This window comes from Acomys minous (genome assembly GCF_964271855.1).
Source record: "Acomys minous genome assembly, chromosome: 15".
NCBI lineage: Eukaryota > Metazoa > Chordata > Mammalia > Rodentia > Muridae > Acomys > Acomys minous.
In genome coordinates this window covers 78,795,481-78,814,716 of record NC_140497.1, presented here as the reverse complement: position 1 = coordinate 78,814,716, position 19,236 = coordinate 78,795,481, and the positions used below count along the sequence as shown (strand labels likewise).

At 44.4% G+C, this 19,236-nt stretch overlaps 1 protein-coding gene across 1 annotated transcript in view; it reads left to right on the top strand.

Annotated features, from left to right (window-relative positions):
* Positions 1-582: 582 nt before the first annotated feature.
* Positions 583-19,236, top strand: part of RASGEF1B (RasGEF domain family member 1B) — a gene marked incomplete at its 3' end in the record, with an annotated part of 516,267 nt that continues 497,613 nt past the window's right edge. The window contains exon 1 of the mRNA XM_084759366.1: positions 583-749. Coding sequence (XP_084615492.1) covers positions 681-749 — 69 coding nt within the window. The 5' untranslated portion in view covers positions 583-680. The remainder of the gene's footprint in view (positions 750-19,236) is intronic.

The window sequence follows — 19,236 nt, the reverse complement described above, 5'->3', positions numbered from 1 at the left end:
TCTTCCCCACTGGAAGGGTGGGGCTGGCGCTGGCTGGTGGGGAGCCCTTGTGGGCAGCTCGCGTTCTGTCGTGGTGGTACCTAACCAAGTGTCAGCGGACCTGGGCCCCCTCCTCTCCCACCTGCATTGTCGCAGACCGGGCAGAAACTAGGGAAGTGGGTCACCGGGCGACTACGGTGAACAGCCTCTCCTGCCTTTGCCGCAAGCTCTCGTTGGAGCTGCCGGCATCTTCTTCCACCAGCGGCATCGCCTGCATCTCTGCCCATGGGCGGGCCGGCCTGCAGCTGCGTCGCCGCGCTGTGCCCGCCGCCGCCCTTGCCCGGGCGCCGCCGCGGGTCGTGCGCTGTTGGCTCTCCCGGCACCCCCTCGGCGGGGCCCTTCCCTTTACTACGGCGCAAGTGACATTCAGCTGGCAAGGCTAGCGTTAGCCCGGGCTCCCGCGGCGCGGAGGCAGGGGCGCCCGCAGCTGTCAGCTCCTCTCGCTCGGGCACCTCTGGAGCAGCAGCGGTGAGCTCCCCGCAGACCGGGAGACACCCCGCCCCCACGGCCGGACGGCTTTGGCGGGCGGATCCCCGCCCTCGCCCGGGTCCAGGAGTTTCAGTCCGCCCTGCCCACCCCAGCTCTGCAGGACGTGGACAGAGGCAGCCAGCGCGAGGGGGACACTGCCTCCCTGCTCGTATATGGCAAAGTTTCTCGCGGCGCTCCTGGGCTGCACGCTGCCGAGAAAGGGCGCCTCTCCCATGCTGGAGGTAGGTAGAGGGTGTGTCCTGCAGGGGCGGCCTTAGGTGATGACCAGCACCTCTGACCCGCCGCTAGGGTCCCCACGACTTGGCAAATGCTTCACACCTGAAGGACTTCTGGGGTGGGGCTTGGGAAGGTGGTGAAGCAGCAGAGCTTGAATTTCTGTCTCCTCAGACCTCATTGCACGTTTTGTTTTTCTCCTCACTTGACAGGTGAACACATTTGTGAATCGCGAGTTTTGCGAGTTGTTCCTTGCCTAACATGCTAGGCACATTTGAAAATGAGCTGTTACCTGCCCATCCTTCCGCTGCCTACCTTGGCTTTTCTAGATTATTAATGGAAAGCAATCTTTCGGTCCAAAAGATTGCTACTGTCTTGTTTGCCTTACCCACTCCCTTCCCCCAAACCTTCAGCGAGGCATAAACTCCGTGTAAGTTAACTCATTTCTTCTAGTGTGAGGGACACTGGGGATGGGGAGAGGGATTAAATGGGATTAGGCAGGTACACGTAATTGCTCACACCTTGTGGTGGTGTGATGGACCCTGGTGCAAACATCCTTGTTAGCAGTTGCCTGGCTGGCTTGCTCATTCTCCTGGGGGAAATGGCAGCCTCAGCGGTTTATATGAGACCCATATGGTCCACTCAGTAGGGACAGTTCCTGCTGCGTGACCCTTCACACTCTACAGTCAGTGCAGAGTACCCTTTGTGTCTATCCTCCCGTGCCATCTCCTACAGACTGGCTGACAAGCAGGCCAGGACCAGAGGGCCTGGCTCTGGCCAGGTCAACTCGTCTTGTCTGTGTCTCATGACCTTCCTCGCAGCTTCGCCCTCCGCCGAGCTGCCTTGCCTTCACTGTAGGCAGTTACCAGATTGACAGAGAAACAGACCTTCAGAATGGAGCTCCTTTGGGTCCCAAACTCTCAGTGTCTTCCTCAGCTGCTTGTTAGTCACCCCTTCATCTTCGCTATCCCAGGTTTCCTTCTGAGGTCATGTGAAGGCACCCGCTGTGATTTTACTGCTCAAGCTGCCCAATCCATAATCTGTTATGTGATGAGATTGATTGATTGATTGGTTGGTTGATTGATTGATTGATTGATTGACTGATAAGCAGGGAGATCCCAATGGTACCGTGGTAAGGAGGAACTTGGGAAAAGGAGTACGGAGCTAGAGAAGGCAGGTGAAAATGCCTGCACACGTGAAAGTTGACATCTAAAGGATGGGAGTGCAGAGAGGGAACCTTTTCCAGGCTTGCAGTGGCATTAGCTGTCTCCCTTGGCGTCTTCTCAACAGCAGGTCAGGCAGCCAGATGTTAGGAGGCCAATCTGGAGACTTTAAAATTGCTGTTCCCTCACATTTCCTCTCCGTTGAGGCTGGGCTATAAAATTCCAAAAGCCTCTACCCAGAGATTTTGGTGTCTGCATTGCCTTTTGGGTACATGCTCCTGCCTGTGCATCCTCCTGTCAACAGGTGCCTCACCTTGGTTTTACAGAAAGATGGCTTCCCAGTTATTCTAGAGAGGAACTGACCCCAAAGACTAGACACACACACACACACACACACACACACACACACACACACACACACACACGTTATTTTTAAGCAAGCGTGGCTATTTTGTCTTTGAGAACTTCCAGGGGAGTTAACTCAGTCCTCAGTAAGCCCTTATATCTGGTTTTGTACTGTTTCCTACCCATCTAGAGGTAGGGGCTACTTTTAGCATCTCCTCTCACTATCTTTTACAAATGGTTGAGTTATTATTGCCTGAATCGACCTAAAATGTGTATGAGGCATCACGTTTCATCAGTGCCACTGAAGAGCTGCCCAAGGAGGTGAGGAACTGATACAAGAATGTACTTTGTGGGTACCCTTAGCTGTGTTCCGCTGTTCCCAAAGGGAAGGGCGTGGTCCAGCTCATGACCTCTGGGATGGAGAGAAATGAGGAGGAGAAATAAGTTTCTCTGAATATTAATTTCTTGAAACCACTTAGGTACTGAGAGAGTAAAGACAGCGTTTAATCCCCAGACACCAAATATTCTAATACTGAAGGTTTCCTTTAGTTTCAGTGAAATTGGAAAAAGAAGTTGTCACTGTCATAAGCCTCTGGTTTCATGTTGGTGAGAATGGGGCCAAGAATGTGGTTTCATCTCCTATAGACTAAGTAGGATTGCAAGAGAGATTCTTCTGCCTGAGTGCGGAGTCTAGGATCTCCTATGAATTTGCAGTTGTTTAAAGGAGAAGGTTATGGGGAAAAAGTGGGGACAAAAAGTCCCTGTGATTGCAAGCCAAGCACATGAGATGCATGCACATGGCAACCAGAGTGTCTTAATGGCCATTTGGTTACCTTTTGTGGTCTTAGTAAGATATGGACATTTGTAAGATAAGTAAAAAACAAACAGAACCAAGCCTTTGGGACAATTAAAAAATTCTAGGAAAAAAAACCTGAAGGGCAGTAAGTTAACTTCAGGACCACAAAGTGGCCTGAGCACCAGACTAGCTGTTTTGGAATGTTTGTGTCACACTCAGTCAGACCACTTACAGAAATGACTGGTTTTCTCTGTATTCGGTTATCTAGAAAGGTAGGTCAGAAGCATACATGAAGGTGCTCCCCGACTTAGGAGTGTGTGTGATTGATTGTGTGTGTGAGTGTGTGAGTGTGTGAGAGAGTGTGTGTGTGAGTGTGTGTGAGAGTGTGTGAGTGAGTGTGAGTGTATGTGTGTGAATTTCTGTGATGTGTATGAGTGTGTGTGTGAGTGAGTGTGTGAGTGTATGTGTGTGAGTGTGTGTGATGTGTATGTGTGTGAGAGTGTGTGAGTGAGTGTGTGTGAGTGTATGTGTATGAGTGAGTGTGATGTGTGTGTGTGAGAGTGTGTGAGTGAGTGTGTGTGAGTGTATGTGTGTGAGTGAGTGAGTGAGTGTGTGAGTGTGTGTGAGTGTGTGTGTGTGTGTGTGTGCCCCTAGCATTCTGTTCCCTTTGAATTATGACATGGTGAACACGCTCCCTTTGTGTAGCCCAGTCTTGCCTTCTTCGTGTCTTAGTGATGGAGACATGTTCTAAGACATGGTGGAGAACAGTGCATTCAGAGGCTATTGCCTTCCATCCTGCATGCTGCTCTCTTCTTACTGCACAGTGTGGCTGTATTCTTAGTTCCTGTCATCCTTAACTGACCCAATGGAGCATCTTTAAGGAGTCACCTATGTTGGGTGAACACATCTGGCGCTAATGACCAATTCCCTCATGGGTGCAGCCTCTAGAGTTGCGAGAGAGCATCTATATATTCATCTAGATGCCATCAGATAGCGTCTACATGTGCTGACCTGTCTATGTCAGTATTGCTCTCTAAGTGCGGGGACAGATTGATTCTCTGCTATGCATAATACACAGTAGCTGTCAGTCATCATCACGTTACTCTAAGGACATACACTCCACGGTCTCAGCTGTGCCAATAGTGTTGTGACATAGATGTTATCAATCACATTTTGTAGATGGGAAAGATCGAAATCTTTAGAGAGTATAAATGATTTACTTACAGTCGCTGTCATAATGGGTGCAGAGTACTAACCAAGCTTTCATTATCTCAGAGGTCATTTCTTCTCATCCAACTATTGGCTACTTGGTTATTGGAATTGGCTTATGTGATGGTTCCTATCAACTGTCAACTTGGAAGGCTCCAGGACTACCTAGGGCATGTCAGGGAGGGGGGCTTCTAGACTGGGTTAGCTGGTGTTGGAAGACCTACCTTAAACGTGGGCGGCACCAGTGCGCAGGCTGGGCCCCAGATTAAACAAAAGCACAAGCTGAACAGCAGCGTCACCTCCAGCTCAGAGCAACGTGACCAGCTGCCTCATGTTCCTGCTGCCCTAGCTGTCCCAGAATGATGGGCTGTACCCTCAAACTGTGAGACAAAAATGACAAAATAATCCTCCCTAAAGTTGCTTTTGATGAGCATTTAGTCACAGCAATGAGAAGAGTATCCCGCAGTTTTGTTTCGGCTTTCGTTGTCTCTCCTTGTTCCCACGTACAGTTGTCAAAAGAGGGAGAGCTTCCCTCACTGTCTTCTCCACGTCATCATCATCATCGGCGCCTGCCGACAGGAATGTTGCTCACTCCCAGAGATGTTCAAAGGCCGACTGAGCTTTGAGGGGTCGTTTTGGGAAAGATTCAGGTTGAATTGTGGTGGACCTTAGAGGCACTGGCTACCTGTAGAGTGTTTCCCTGTGCGGTGTTGTCTTTTCTGTTTTGGAGGACATTTTTTTTTTCATTAGCTTGTCCTTGCTGGATGAAACAAGAAACTTCCTTATTCCCCCAATAATGCTATGAAACACGTGGTATGTTTTATGAACAAGAAAGCCCAGGCTCAGAGTGAGACTATGAATTGGCCAGCATCACCCACCTACTAAACATCTAGTCTAGGAAGTAAACCCTGGGCTTCTTGCCACAGTGCTTGACAGACACTTGCATTGACTTGCACGGGTTCTGGGCATGCAGTGTTTTCCCCCATCCACTCTGTCTTTTGTATTGTATACCAGATCATGTTTCTAATAGATGGATCCAATATGGTGAAGATTTAATGGTCACAAACTCCTTTGTGGTTTACAACTATACGCAGATTCAGAAAGGCACATAGACCTTCTCCATAGGATGGTTGCAATTTGGTGTTCTTGTCCAGTCTCCCCTGCCTTTGTAATGGTCTTAGTATTCCAGGAGCTTCAGTGTGCTTCTGTTTCCTGCTCTTGTCCTGACACCTTTATGCTGTTTTGACACCTGAAAATTTCTTCCTCTAATATTTGTTGTTGAAGTGTCCTCCGTCTTCAACACTCCACTCCAGTATCTCCGCCAGATCCTGAACAATATCCAATATCCAGCCTGTTACTACAGGTCTATAGAACCCCCCCCCCTCTCTCTCTCTCTCTGTGTGTGTGTGTGTGTAATTTTGAACAGCTTCAGTTATGTCTTCAGTGGGAATTAGAGTGCTTAATGCAGGGAGCTGAGGGTTAAATTAATTAATTCCCATACAGCACTTAAAATAGTGCTCAATACATGCTAATTTATTGACGCTGTGATGTGTCTCTTCAGGACTTTTCCCTTCCGTTGAACTTAGCATAATGTTTTCACAGACTTTTGCATTAAATAAGTGTCTGATATATCAAATTGATCTTTGCATCCTATGGGATTTGATATATATATATTGGGTCAGTAAAGTATTTGTTCAAGTTCATATGAAATTCAGATCATCGTGTATTTTCATATAAAGATCAGGCAGTGTTGTCTTTCTATGCTCCTCTTCTCCCTGGAACCCACACACTTTGGGGAACTCTTGTTCCTGTCCCCCTCCTTACAGCCTGTACCTTACCAGAGATCCCACCTCAGGCCAAGGGACCCACACACAGGGAACTGAGCTGGCCAGGTCTCCAACTTCACTGCCTTAGTATAAAAATGCTAGAGACATCAAATTTCCCATCACCAGCCTCAAGGTTGTGCCTGAGAGGTGCATGACCACCATGCTATTATTCAGTCTCCACGTGCTTATCAACGCATTCTACCAATCTTTCATCCAGCATTATTCAACATGATCTTTGTTCCAAGCACCCCATGGGAACCTTTCTAAGAGTCTCTCAAGCTGATTTGACTGTAACTCACAGTAAGAAAGATATTTTGCTTTGCATACTATGTGTGTGCATGTATAAATGTATGTATGTATGTATGTATGTATGTATATATACATATACATATATATACATATATATATATATATTGAAATTAAGTTGCAAGAACAATGTTTTTCTCATACTGTGAGACCCACTCTGATCTTTGCAGTTCTTTTCTTTGTGTCCCATTTCTTCTATTCCATTAAGAGATAAACTGGTAAAGGCTAATTAAGTTGATTTCATGGGTTGTAACTCATAATTTGAAAATAATTTCTGTACAGGATAATAGAGAATAAGATTCTGTTTTTACAAAACAATTCATATTACCCCATTATCCCCTCGCTATACATATGCATTATTGCATCACCAATGAGAGATTCTAATGTTGCATTGCAGGAACCCAGTCATCAACGTGTAACATTATCCTCAAGGAAAAATGTTTCCAGGGCTTCAAATAACCAACCCACCAAGCTACCTTTGATACATTCTGTTTCCAAATTGCTGTATGCTTCACTTTTTCCAAACCTACTTTATTTGGGGTTCTTTAAATGCTTATACCTCCCTTCCAACCCACCTACCCTAGATAGGAGAGAAAAGAGGTTTATGGGATCAGGAGAACTAGACTTGTTGAATTCAGTTCCTGAGAGTGATTCCCCTGCCATAGTCGACAGGATTTCAGCAGACCAGCAATTCCACGAAAGTTGCTGCTGGAACCTGAAACAGCAGCCAGAACCCAGAGCCCTAAAGCCTTTGGAAGTAGAGCCATGAACAGCCAAACAATACCAAGACCCAAAAAGCCCCGCCTCCTGTTTTGAGTTCATATATATATGTATCTTCTCTTGAGTCTGTACTAAGATGTTTTCCACCTGGCAGCAACCAAGCGCCTCTCATGAAGTGGTTCAACTTCTAAGTGGATAAACATCACTTGTTCTTTCACAAGTCTATTCCCCATCCCACACTTGGGATCAAAACAAAAACATGTTTACATCCACTACAAATTGCAGAGCATTTGGGTAGAAGTTTTGACATCTTACCCTGTGCATATTTTTGTCACTTAAAAAACAAACAAACAAACAAACAAACAGTATGCCTGAGTTTCCATTTATTTCTCTTCTGTCATACACTCATAGCAAGGCCACATTTTATGGATCTTTCCAGTTTTGTGTTTTTGTCAACTCTTTTCCCTCTCTAAGAAAGTTCTACTGCCGACTGTCCCGGATCTTTCCCTCTCTCATTTGCCTTGTTGGATCGGTTTGTACATTGTTTTGTTGAAGTCTTTTTGGCTGTTAAAAGACTCCTGTACCATCAGATCTACTTGGTCATTCTACTGGGCTTCAAGCCCCTGTGAAAAGCACCATTTGGTCAGGCTGTTCCTAAAGCAAATAACGCAGACAAGCCTGGCTGTAGCTTCTGCGGTCGGGTGTGAGTGGCTGATCAGAGGCAAGGAGTTTACTTTGAGAATAATAGCGCCCATCGCCACAGCTGGGCTTTCTATGAGGATAATTTGAATTCTAAGCTAATGGATACTGGGTTTGCCCCACAAATTCACGATTTTTATTCCATGGGCCAATTGAATTGCTACCACATCCGAGCCATTGTGTGTGCAAGGGAGACTCAGCTTACCTTTGTGTTGGCTGCTTTTAAACACTGCGTGGGGTCCTAAATGTGCTCGTTTTATTTATAGGAACGTTTGGTCCTATTATGATTGCATGTGTCTAATGGCTTCTTGCTGAGAAACTGTTAGATGATTTTTTTTCCTTCTTTGTGTTTTGATAAGGAAAGGCTGATGTTTCATAGCTGCCAAATGGCCAGTGCTGGCGGCAAGTCCCTGGGAGCAGGCTTGGAGCTTAACGCTTTGCTGTGACCTTTTATTTAGCTCTTTCAGTTTGGGAATCTACGTGTGTGTTAGAGGTTTCTTTTCAAATATGGCCACATCCCCTGGATGGGGAGGCTTGGTGGCACTCAGAGGAAGGATAGCAGGCTACCAAGAAGAGACTTGATACCCTATGAGCATATACAGGAGGAGGAAGTCCCCCTCAGTCACAGTCATAGGGGAGGGGAGTAAGGGGAAAATGGGAGGGAGGGAGGAATGGGAGGATAGAAGGGATGGGATAACAATTGAGATGTAATATGAATAAATTAATAAAAGAAGTTTCTTTTCTTTACTCATCTTTGATCAAATGTAGCAGCTCCAGTAGCGAGTGGCATTCGTGTTAAGAAATGTCTACCTACCTACAGTTGTCTTTGAAGGGAGCTGACCAACAAAATAGCAACTTTAATTGTTTCGAATTTGTGGTGAAAAGGACTGTGCTTCTCACACGTGGTGCACTGTAAGCATAGGCCCTGCCTCTTTCTCCAGTTACCTGAAATTCACTTTACATTTTGAAACTAAAAGCGAGTCTGTGTTGTGTCCTCTGTGCCCACCCGAGACTTAATTCTTCTTTCCAAGTCCTTGTCATCCAATCCCACCCACTCTCTTTTCTCCTAGAGTTTACTGGGGCTATCCCATTTGTTTTTCTCTCTTCCTTTTTCTCCGTGCCAGGAGTACTCAACTCGTGGGTCGCAACCCCTTTGGAGGTCACATATCAGATATCCTGCGTATCTGATATTTATATTACAATTCATGACAGCAGCAAATGACAGTTATGAAGTAGCAACAAAATAATTTTATGGCTGGGGGGGTCACCACAACATAAGAAACTGTATTAAATGTTGCAGCGTTAGGAAAGTTGATAGCCATGGACAACCTATCAGGGATGCCTGTTCATTTTTTCCCCTTGGATTTACATATGTAAGACTTAAGGTATTCTCTTTGTTCCTGCTATGACAAACATTGTTTGGGAACTTGCTGTAATCAAGGAGCACTGGGTTTGTGGGTGATTTCACCATGAGTCACTAAGGGCTTTTGCCCTTCAAGCCTCCCTTCTCCTCAGTCCTGAAGATGCCGTGTGCACAGCTGTGTACCTTTCCACCCTCAGTTTCCCCCAGTTCCTGCTCTGGTCCCTCAGGTCCTTCAGGTTCTAAGCCTTCTCCTGGGTGTTTCCCCTTGCCTATTCCAGTTCACCCTCTGTTTTTCATTTTCCTAAGTGACCTTACATGTAAGGCATACATTCTTTCTTTGGTCTATGGGACCTGTCACCCTCTTATCAACCTGTATCGTTCTCCCTTTCCTCCTGACTGAACCCCATTCAATCTCCAGGACCATAGCAAGAAGTCAGCTCTTCACAAAGCCTATCCCACATATAACTGGGAGGCTCTGAGCGCACAGGCTTTCTCATACCTCATCTAAGTAACCTTAATTAAATGGGTCTTTGCTTTGTTCCTCAGTTTTGTGCCTCATAACTATGGGGTAGCAAGGACATCTGTCTTATTGAGTTGTTATAAGGGTTAATTCAAATAGCAGTTGACATGTATAAATGCAGCTTGTCTTGTTTTGTTTTTTGAGATGGGGTCTCTCTGTGTAGCCTTGCCTGTCCTGGACTCACTTTGTAGACCAGGCTGGCCTCAAACTCACAGTGATCTACCTACCTCTGCCTCCCGAGTGCTGGGATTAAAGGTGCGCACCACCACGCCCGGCACATAAATGCAGTTTTTATTATGAACCTTTACCTTGGCTTACCCATGGTCTAAGTTACCTCTCTGCTTTGGTTGTTCTAGAATGTAGGATGCATTTTTTTTTCCTGAATCCTCCATGGTGTTGAACAAAATAGAGGTGTTCAATCAGTGCTTATTTAATTTTGAAAATCTCCCATATGCTATTTGAGCAGAATCTAGGAACCAACTTATTTCTGGGCATTTAATTTTATTTCACGGAAATGTGACAGCCTTGTCTTTTAGTGACTTGCCTATTGGAGCTAACTTAGGCTGCGGGTGTATAAATGACGGTAATGTGCTTTTACACGTGACTGTGACAGAAAGAGAACTTGAAAAACGTGCCAATTATAAATGCCACTTAAGTGAAATTCAACCATAGATTGCAATATAATTAAATCCGGAGAGCTTTTTATTTTTCTGTTGCTTTGCAAACACGCACCCTCAATGTAGGCCAAGTGGAGCAAATCCATGCAGAAAAGTCAAGATTTTATTCATCAGACTCTTCTCTTCCGTGCTGCTGCTGAAGAATTCGGATCAGAAGTCAGATTAGGTTAGGTTACTCCAGGGGTAATATACTCCAAAGAACACTCACTCAGTGGGCTTCCCTATTATGTCCCCAGCAGGACAGAAACAACAATGATGCCTGGCTTTCCTGGGAACTCTGTGTGGTGCCTACATGCCCTGGAGGGTTGCTTTCACTGCCAGCATTTGAACTTGAGTGGAAGTCAAGTGAGGGTGGCTGTAGTGAGGCCCCCAGGGCTGGTGACTGCAGCGATAGCGCTTTGAACTACAAAGAACAGGCAGCAGGAATCCCAGAGTGTGGATTCCAGAAGCAGCTCATCTGTGCACAGGCTGCCTGCTGGAGGAAAGACCCCCACCTCCCCATCCCCCACCCGTTTCCATGGCCTGGACGTGAAAGTGACAGTATTTGATTTGCTCCACTCACCGAAATGGTGTAAGGCCCCAGTGTGGTAATAGACATGAAAGTCTGTTATGACCCGTCACGCGTTATACAAATGTGCATTGCTGTTTCTGGTACTGTAATGAATAGAACAGACACCCAAGGCTCCCACTGGCCATACTGGGCGTGCAGGGACTTGCTGGTGAAGAGATTGTTAGTGGTGGTATGCATAGGAAAGACTAGAGATGCTCCCATTTGAAAGGCAGAGAGGGAAAGATGAAGCATTTGCTAAATCCAGTGGATAGATGGCTAACTACACCATTGTATTTCTGAGTCGTGGTGCCTTGCTGTGGTTTAGTTGTGCCAACAGCCTGAATTCCTGGCGATCTTGAGATCCCATGGTTTTGTCTTGTGGAGGTATCTTTTCCTAGGATGATGCTACTCAGTTTAGATTGGTTATAAATCGTTGAGATTCTCACAGCTTTGTCTTATGAAGGTATTTTCTCCTCAGAATGATGCTTCTCAGTTTGGAATGATTATGAATTCAGCTACCATCATTTAGATCTTTGGAAGGCTGCAGGCTGCAATGGGCTTCCGATAGTCACTGGGGTTTGACTCTTGCCTTGTTCAGTGTCTAAGTTAATCTAGAGAAAGTGTTTATTTTTAATTTTTAATTTTTTTTATATTATACTCTATCCAGTCTATCCTACTTAGGAAAGCCCGGTGAACACAAAACAGGGGAAGGATAGCCTGGCTTGTGGTGCTCACATACAGCAGGGCAGCCTGGCTGCCCCAATGCCCCGTTTTCTCTTTACAAGTGGCTCCTTCAAGTCATAAAAACAAATCTAAAGATTTGGAACTAGGATCCACACATAAGAGAGAACATGTATTTGTCTTTCTGTGTCTAGGTTTCTTCACTCTGCACTGTGTTTTCTAATTCCACCTATTCACTTGAAAGTTTTATGATTTCATTTGTCTTTACAGCTAAATAGAATTGCCCTGTCTATCAGGAAAGTAGAAAAGAGCCATTGTGGGAGGGACTACGCTAATTTATAGTCTCACCTGCAAAGTGGCACTTGCTGACCTCGGCTGTATTGGCTGGCTCAGGGGCTCATGTGTCACAGTTTTCCCAGAGGACACCTCAAGGTACCTGCAAAGAACATGATGTCCTCAAGATGGAGGAGGGGGTGACGCAGCTGTGGAGGATGGCTGTGAGAGGAGAACTTAGTTTTGCAATCACACACACACACACATTTGGTCTTTGCAGTCCTGTTGACTTTTCTATCTAGTTCTCTCAGTGGGTGTCGGGAAGAGGTTTTGTAGAATCTAATCCACCCAAGCCATTTGTGTCCAATGAATCGGTTCTCCGTGTTCATTCAAAGCGAATTCCATGCGTATTAAAATGTGCTGTCTAGGTCTACAGAATAGAAGAGAAACTGTGTCAGCTCTTCATCCAATAGACGAATCATGGTGGTTACATGCAAGGAACTAAAAAACAAAAATCAAATGCTAAAAGATAAATAAACCAATAATGACAGGAAAAAGACAATTCTCAAGAGAAGTGCAGCTGTCCGGCATGTACATGAAGATTGCCCCTCATCCTAGCTATCAGGAACATGTAGGTAGCAACGCCCTAGTGTTTGTCTGACCCCAATACAAAGGCAATAAATGACAACCAACATTGACCAAGATTTTGGGTGGGCAACAGAAACTCATACACTGTGGATAGAATGCAGCTTATTGTAGGCACAATGCAAACAAGCATGGTCAACCATCTAAGGCTAAAAATAGAATTCCCATATGATCCAGCTATAGCATTCTGGGCATGTACCATAAGGATTCAAAGCTGACACACCACAGAGATAACAGCAGCTCAGTGTTTGTTATGGCTCAGGGATGGATTCAGGCCACCAATGGATGAGTGGATAAAGAAAACATGGCGTATATATGCCACAGGGTGTTGTTTAGCCACAAAGTTCATATTATTTGTGGGAAAATGGGTAGAACTAGAGGTCACTATGTTAAACAAAATAAGCCAAATTTCAAAAGACAAACATCATGTTTCCTTATATGTATATTCTAGACTTCTAAAAAAATCCATTAAGATAGAAGGATGATGATTTGGAAACTGTAAAGGAGTCAGGGGGAGGAGGGAGAAGAAAGGTTAATGAGTGGCATACATGTGATTAAAGCAAATTATATATAGACTCACATAGGAAAATCTCACAGTGAAAGCCATTATTTTGTACAAATTGTGAACACCAATAAAGAGAATAAGGTTTTAAAAAAAAGTGTTGTCTATCTGTTAGGAAAAACTAGGGTGACAGGGAGATGTCAGGCACACACATGCACAGATGGAGCCACATCTAGACAGGAAGATACACAGACAGAGGGACATATGGGTATTTACTCCTAGAACAGCCAGGAGGACAATACCCTGCCGTGACCAACAGTTAAAAATGAATCCAGAAACTGCAGTGGTTTTATTTCTCAGCTTGGGTCTCAAGCTTCATGTGTGTGTGTGTTTGTGTACATGAGACCACATGTGTGGAGGCATCTTAGGGGCTAGCAAACTGGCCTGGCTTCCCTTTGGAGCTTTTCTTTTGCCTCCTCCAATGTAGGGAGTTTCCTCTCTAAGAATCTGCAACATAGCTGTGTGCAACTTTCATGTTCTCCATCTCATTCTGTGCATAGAATAGAATAGAATAGAATAGAATAAATAGAATAGAATCTGGTTTCATTTTTTTTTTTTACATGTATAAAGAAACAGGGCATCTAATTTCATAGGCAGAAAGAAATGATTAGAAAGCTTCCAGCCAGGCCCTGGGGAAAGCTCTAAAATTATCCTCTGCCTTATGGACTGTCCAGATTGTTTGTACGTGTGGCATGGGAGGGTGGGGGCAGGGAAGAGGGATTTGGGAAATAAAATGTTTTTATGCCCAGATGCTGTGTACATCAGATGGCTGGGTGCATCCTCCTGATGACTACTGTGATTTTTTTTTTTTGCGCCTGTTTGCTTGGTGCCAGGTTTGAATGTCCAGGCCGCTGGGTGGACCCTCTGGATCCCCTAGTTTATGCAGCCCCTCTTTCTGTGCCCTGGGTGGGCTTCTCTTATGTGCAAATGCTTCTAGAATAAATATACGGGCTTCTCTTGCCTTGCCTTGAGTTGCACCATTGATTTTAAATTGTGTGGGTTAGGGCAGCTAAGAAATAAGTTCTCACTTAGTAGAATTGATGAGCAATAAATAATAATAATCATTCTTTAGAATTTACAAAAGCACTCTACATTATGCTGTTAGAAACAGAAGAATTGTTGGGAGTTATTTTACCTTATTGCAGGTGGAGAAAAAAAAAAAAACAAGATACAGAGAATCGGAAAATAGTAGTTACTGGAAAAGGCAGCAACAACAACAATAAAAGAAGATGCTTAGGTCTACAATTGTCCAGCCAGTTTTTGAGATAATAAAAATAATTTCCTACCTTCTTTTTTTACGTAGGATAACGGTTACCAGGTGTGTGTGTGTGTGTGTGTGTGTGTGTGTGTGTGTGTGTGTGTGTATGTGTGTGTGTGTGTTGGGAGGCAGTGTTGATAGGAAATAGGGAGTTTAAGGGTATAAACCTGAAGATACGAAGGACGAGGAAACCTAGAGATTCAGTGAAGACTGACTATAGTTAATAGTATAGTCTGTCTGTAGTTTTTGCTAGGAGACTATATTTTAGGTGCTCCCGATGCACATACAAAAAGGGTAAGCATGTGCAAGGATAGATGATGTTGGTTATGCTAATTTTCACCATAGGTTATAAACTTTAAATATAAGTGATAGAGTCAAAACTATAAGAACATGCCAACAGAAATAACCTTGATATGATATGTTTTTTAAAGAGTGGACCAGTACAGTGATTTAAAATACCTACTACAGTGGAGAGTGCGACTGAGAAGTAGAAAAACATAATATTTAAATGAAAACATTTTAAGGGCCTTCCCATTTCTGGACACGCAGATAAATAAGTTAACAAATGACAGCAGTGCTGATGCTGTTTCCAAATTATTCCAAGGCTTTGTGCCATGCCATTAGCATAAATCACGCCCTTCGTTCCAGCCACTGCATCTCTTCCTCTGACTCCTTTTATCAGGGCGCAGGGCATCCAAGCTGAGAACTGTGGAGAATAGTATTATTTTTTCTCCTGAGAAAATGATTTCTAAGGTGCATCAGATTAGGTGACTCCCTAGGCTCTTATGTTGTGCAGTCTTCTGTCTTGCGGGAGGCCGAGGATATTATAAAATAATCAAAACTGTTTATAGCCCAGTGCTTTATAGATTTTGAAGCACTTTGACCAAATCCTCTTAATAGCCTTTGAAAGATTATCATTTCCATTTGAAGGATTTTGAGGCTGTGGTTCAAAGAGGGGAAACAGACATCTTGGGATAACTAAGCAGGAAGTGCTAGACCTGGGTCTGCAGCCCCAGGGTTTTCCACCCTTGTCTCTCAGGCAACCATGATGCTCTCCCTGGTGTAAGGAGGCACTAAAGACCCAGACATGTCATTCATCTCAAAGATGGCTTCAGCTACTGTCTAGGACCATCCTTCACTGATGACCCTCTGGAATTTATGTGCAAGTCAAGTCTCTAATCTGTTACTTGCTTGTTCCTCTTGTGACTATAGGCAAGTTAAGTTATTTAATGTTTTGACTCTGTAAATTATTCATATGTAAACTGTAGATGGACAATGCTCATTATGAGAATGTAATAGGAAAATGTGACGTAGTGATAAGTGTGATGTATGCACACAGTTAACATTAGATGCTCTATTTATTTTCTTTATTTGATATTTTATAGTTGATCTTGTTGATCCATGTTAGCCTGGGTCTTCCAAATACCATAATTAATTTTTTGTTCCACTAATTATTTATTTTGGGTATGTTGGGGTTGCACATGCCGCACTGTGTACTTGGAGGTCAAAGGACTACATGTAGGGGTCAGCTCTCTCCTTTCACCATATGGATGCAGGGTATTAAAAACCAGGTCTTTAGGCTCGGCGGTGTATACTTTTGCCACACGAGCACTTTGGCTATCCTACCAAAATTTTATTTTTTTACAAATGTTTACATTTGGGTGTGTGTGGGTGTTGAGTGGACATGTGATAAAACTGGGGAAGGGCATGAAAGGGCCTCTGGTGCATGCTCTGTGACTGGCCTGCATGGAAACCAAATTCATCTCACAGCAGCAGCAGCAGCAATCGGCTGTTTCGGTGTCTTCTTTCTTGTAGATAAGCCAGTGTTGTTTTTCTTCCTGAAATCTTGTGTCCATTGTGTCCCTTATGTGTGTCTTCACTGGAAAGAATACAAAGGGAACAGGAAATAGTTCTCTGCCTCAGGTTTGCTAAGCAGGCTTGTCTTCTAAGCACAAGAACGGAGCGGAGGTGTGGTACAAAGCCACCATGCCTATTCTGGTTAAAGGTTTCAGGAGCCCAGGTTTTGTTGCTCTAACATGGTTCCAGGTGTGGCCACATCGCTTGAAATATTTTTCCAGATGCAGATAACTTAGAAGAGACTATGCTTTTTCACATTGGCGGCACATACATGTGTGTATTGTCACGTGTCCTTGACTACTTTCCAACACACATGAGCATCTGAAACAGCAGAAAGTGTGGCTACATGTGAGCTTGCACAACCTTTCTTTAAACTAAGGCGGTTTATTAAACTTCCGGATTTTGCTTTGCCGTGCCTTAGAAAATCCCATTCCTTACATAGAACATACTCTAAATGACAACAACTTGCTCGGCTTTTGTACAGATTAAGCCAGACAGGGCATGGGCAGCCCCGGCGGTGAGTACCAGGTAGTAGTAGTTTTCCTTCCACGGTGATGGACATACTCCTCGTTCTTCCCGTACTAGACATCCAAAGCAGCCATTTCTTCTGATCCATAGTCAGACACGTTATCCATTGCGCCACTGGCCTAGTGCTGAAGTCAGCCATTTCTTCTGCAGCCCCGCTTCCACTCCTTTACACTGGAGCACCATCTGTAATGTGGCATGATTCCACATGCGTGGTCCATCAAAGAGTTAATAAGGTTGTGCTTCAGTCTGGTTTGCTGGTACCTCTAAATAAAAGAAAAAATCATTATAGCTTGTGTGTGTGCGCACATGTGTGCATACACAACACACACACACACACAAACCATTGATGTCAAAAGCAACTAATTAGAGGGCGAGTATAGGAAATCAATCTTTACTAATATTGACATTTCATCTAACTTAAGCAATTGATTTGCTTACATTCTTTGTGGGATCCTGCGGAGATCTAAGATTATTTCACGTGAGTACAGTTTCTAGTGAGTTCTTGGCATCAGGGTGGATAGTATTTGGACACTGAATCTGCACACAGAGTTCGGCCGGGATTCAGCACCGTGCATGGGCTCACTCGATGAGCAGCTTGTACTCCTGACATCACTAAGAAGCTTGAGGCAAAAGGCGCCATGGAGAAGCTATCATGCGTCACTATGGAGGAAAAGACAGCTGTGTCTTTCCAGTTCTTGGCCTGAGCTCAGGAAGACAACTTTTATGCTGGGCATCAGCAGGGCTTTCTTGCTTCAGTCTTTCTCTATCTCTCTGTCCCTCCCTCTCTGTCTCTCTCTTATCTATCTGTCTATCTATCTATCTATCTATCTATCTATCTATCATCTACCTATCAATCAATCATCTATCTATCTAGCATCTATTTTCTATTTACCTACCTACCTACCCTACCTACCTACCTACCTATTGTACAAAGAAGAGCATTGATCAAAGACCGTAGGGAATAGAAAGTATGAGGAAGACATTTGCTACCTCCATTGTCTTGGTGGAGTCTTTTTGGCCTGTCTCTGTCCCTCTACCTAAGATCACAGCCCCTGTGACGTAGGTCTCTCCACTTACCCCCTCTGTCTCCAGCTGCCTGTGATTCTTCCTTCTTTGGTAACTTTAGGGGTCACTATCTGATTTGTTCTCCAAGATGTTGGCATCGTGTCTGGTGACTTTCCTGTACCCTTTCTACCTCTCTATAAATCATCAAGGTTTTATTGAACTTTCCTTAAATTGTATTACTTTAGTATGACAAATGCTGTGATTGGGAATTTAAATGATAGAGGAGCAAAAGCAACCCTGTGTTTTCTTCGTCTCTCTATGTAGTTGAGGCTGGCATTGAATTCACTATATTGCCCAAGCTGGCCTCCACCTTGTGGCTATCCTCTTGCCTCAGCATCCTGAGTGCTCATGAGGTAACAACTTAGTGAAAGAAAGGTCAAAATGATTACTTGAATTATTGCCTCACAGTAACTCTTCCAATTCATGAAAGTGCTCTTTGCCTCTTTATGAGCATGAACTCACAAGGTTCTGACTTAATGCATTCCTCAAAGGTCGCTTTCTTCACATTGACCTCGCCTGATGCAAGGGTGAGGCTATCTCTTCATCTACCCTTGGACGAGCACTAAGCCATCTCAGGACTCCATTCCTGTTAACAAATCTCCCTGAAAGCTCTGCTCCCTGATATTGCACAGCAAGTGCAAGGAAGGGCTTAGTGATTCAGGGCAGAGCCAGACCTTCCATTCACAGAACCAGTCTGCAACAGCGCTGGCTCTCAACCGTGTTTTGTGACTTTAATACTAGTGGGTTCTTTAAAAGGCTCCAAACCATGGAAAATGGTTAAACTTAGTTCCCATTAGAAGACTACATGGGTTTGGGCTTTCGCAGATAGGAGTTCACTAAAGATAGGTGTTTGGGGGTGGGTGGGTGAGTGGGTTTGGATTTGTTTTTAAAAGAAATTAACCAGAGGTGGTGTCACTTCAGAGTAAATTATGTCACATTCACTCACAAAACAGAAAAATGGCTAACGATGTTACCGCTCTCTGTGCATAGTAGTTTGGTTTTAGGAAACATGACTCAGACTTGTGCTGACAGACAGATTGCGAAAGCACCCAAATAAAACACGGAGAGTCCAATCCTGAACATATCCCACTATCTTTGGTTTCCAGGGAACTGGTCTCTCTCCACTGTCACTTCAGGAAGGTCATCTGAGCTCTAGGACATAGCCCTGAGGGTCGGAGTATCTGTTTCACTGAGACTTCCAGTGTCTCCCCTTACAATAATAACCACCTAATGCAAAAGATATTGGCTGGAGATTATATCCAAACCGAAAATGATAAAATTTTCTGAGCATCTCAGTGCCCAAGAAGCCCCCACAGAGTACGGCTATCAGTTACAGTGCAAGCTGACTTAATGCCAAGGGCAAAACTCACATTTCTGTCATAGCTTCTTTCATCCCTTTACATACAAGACAGGGAAAGTGGCAATTACTAGAAAAACGATTGACAAGGAAAT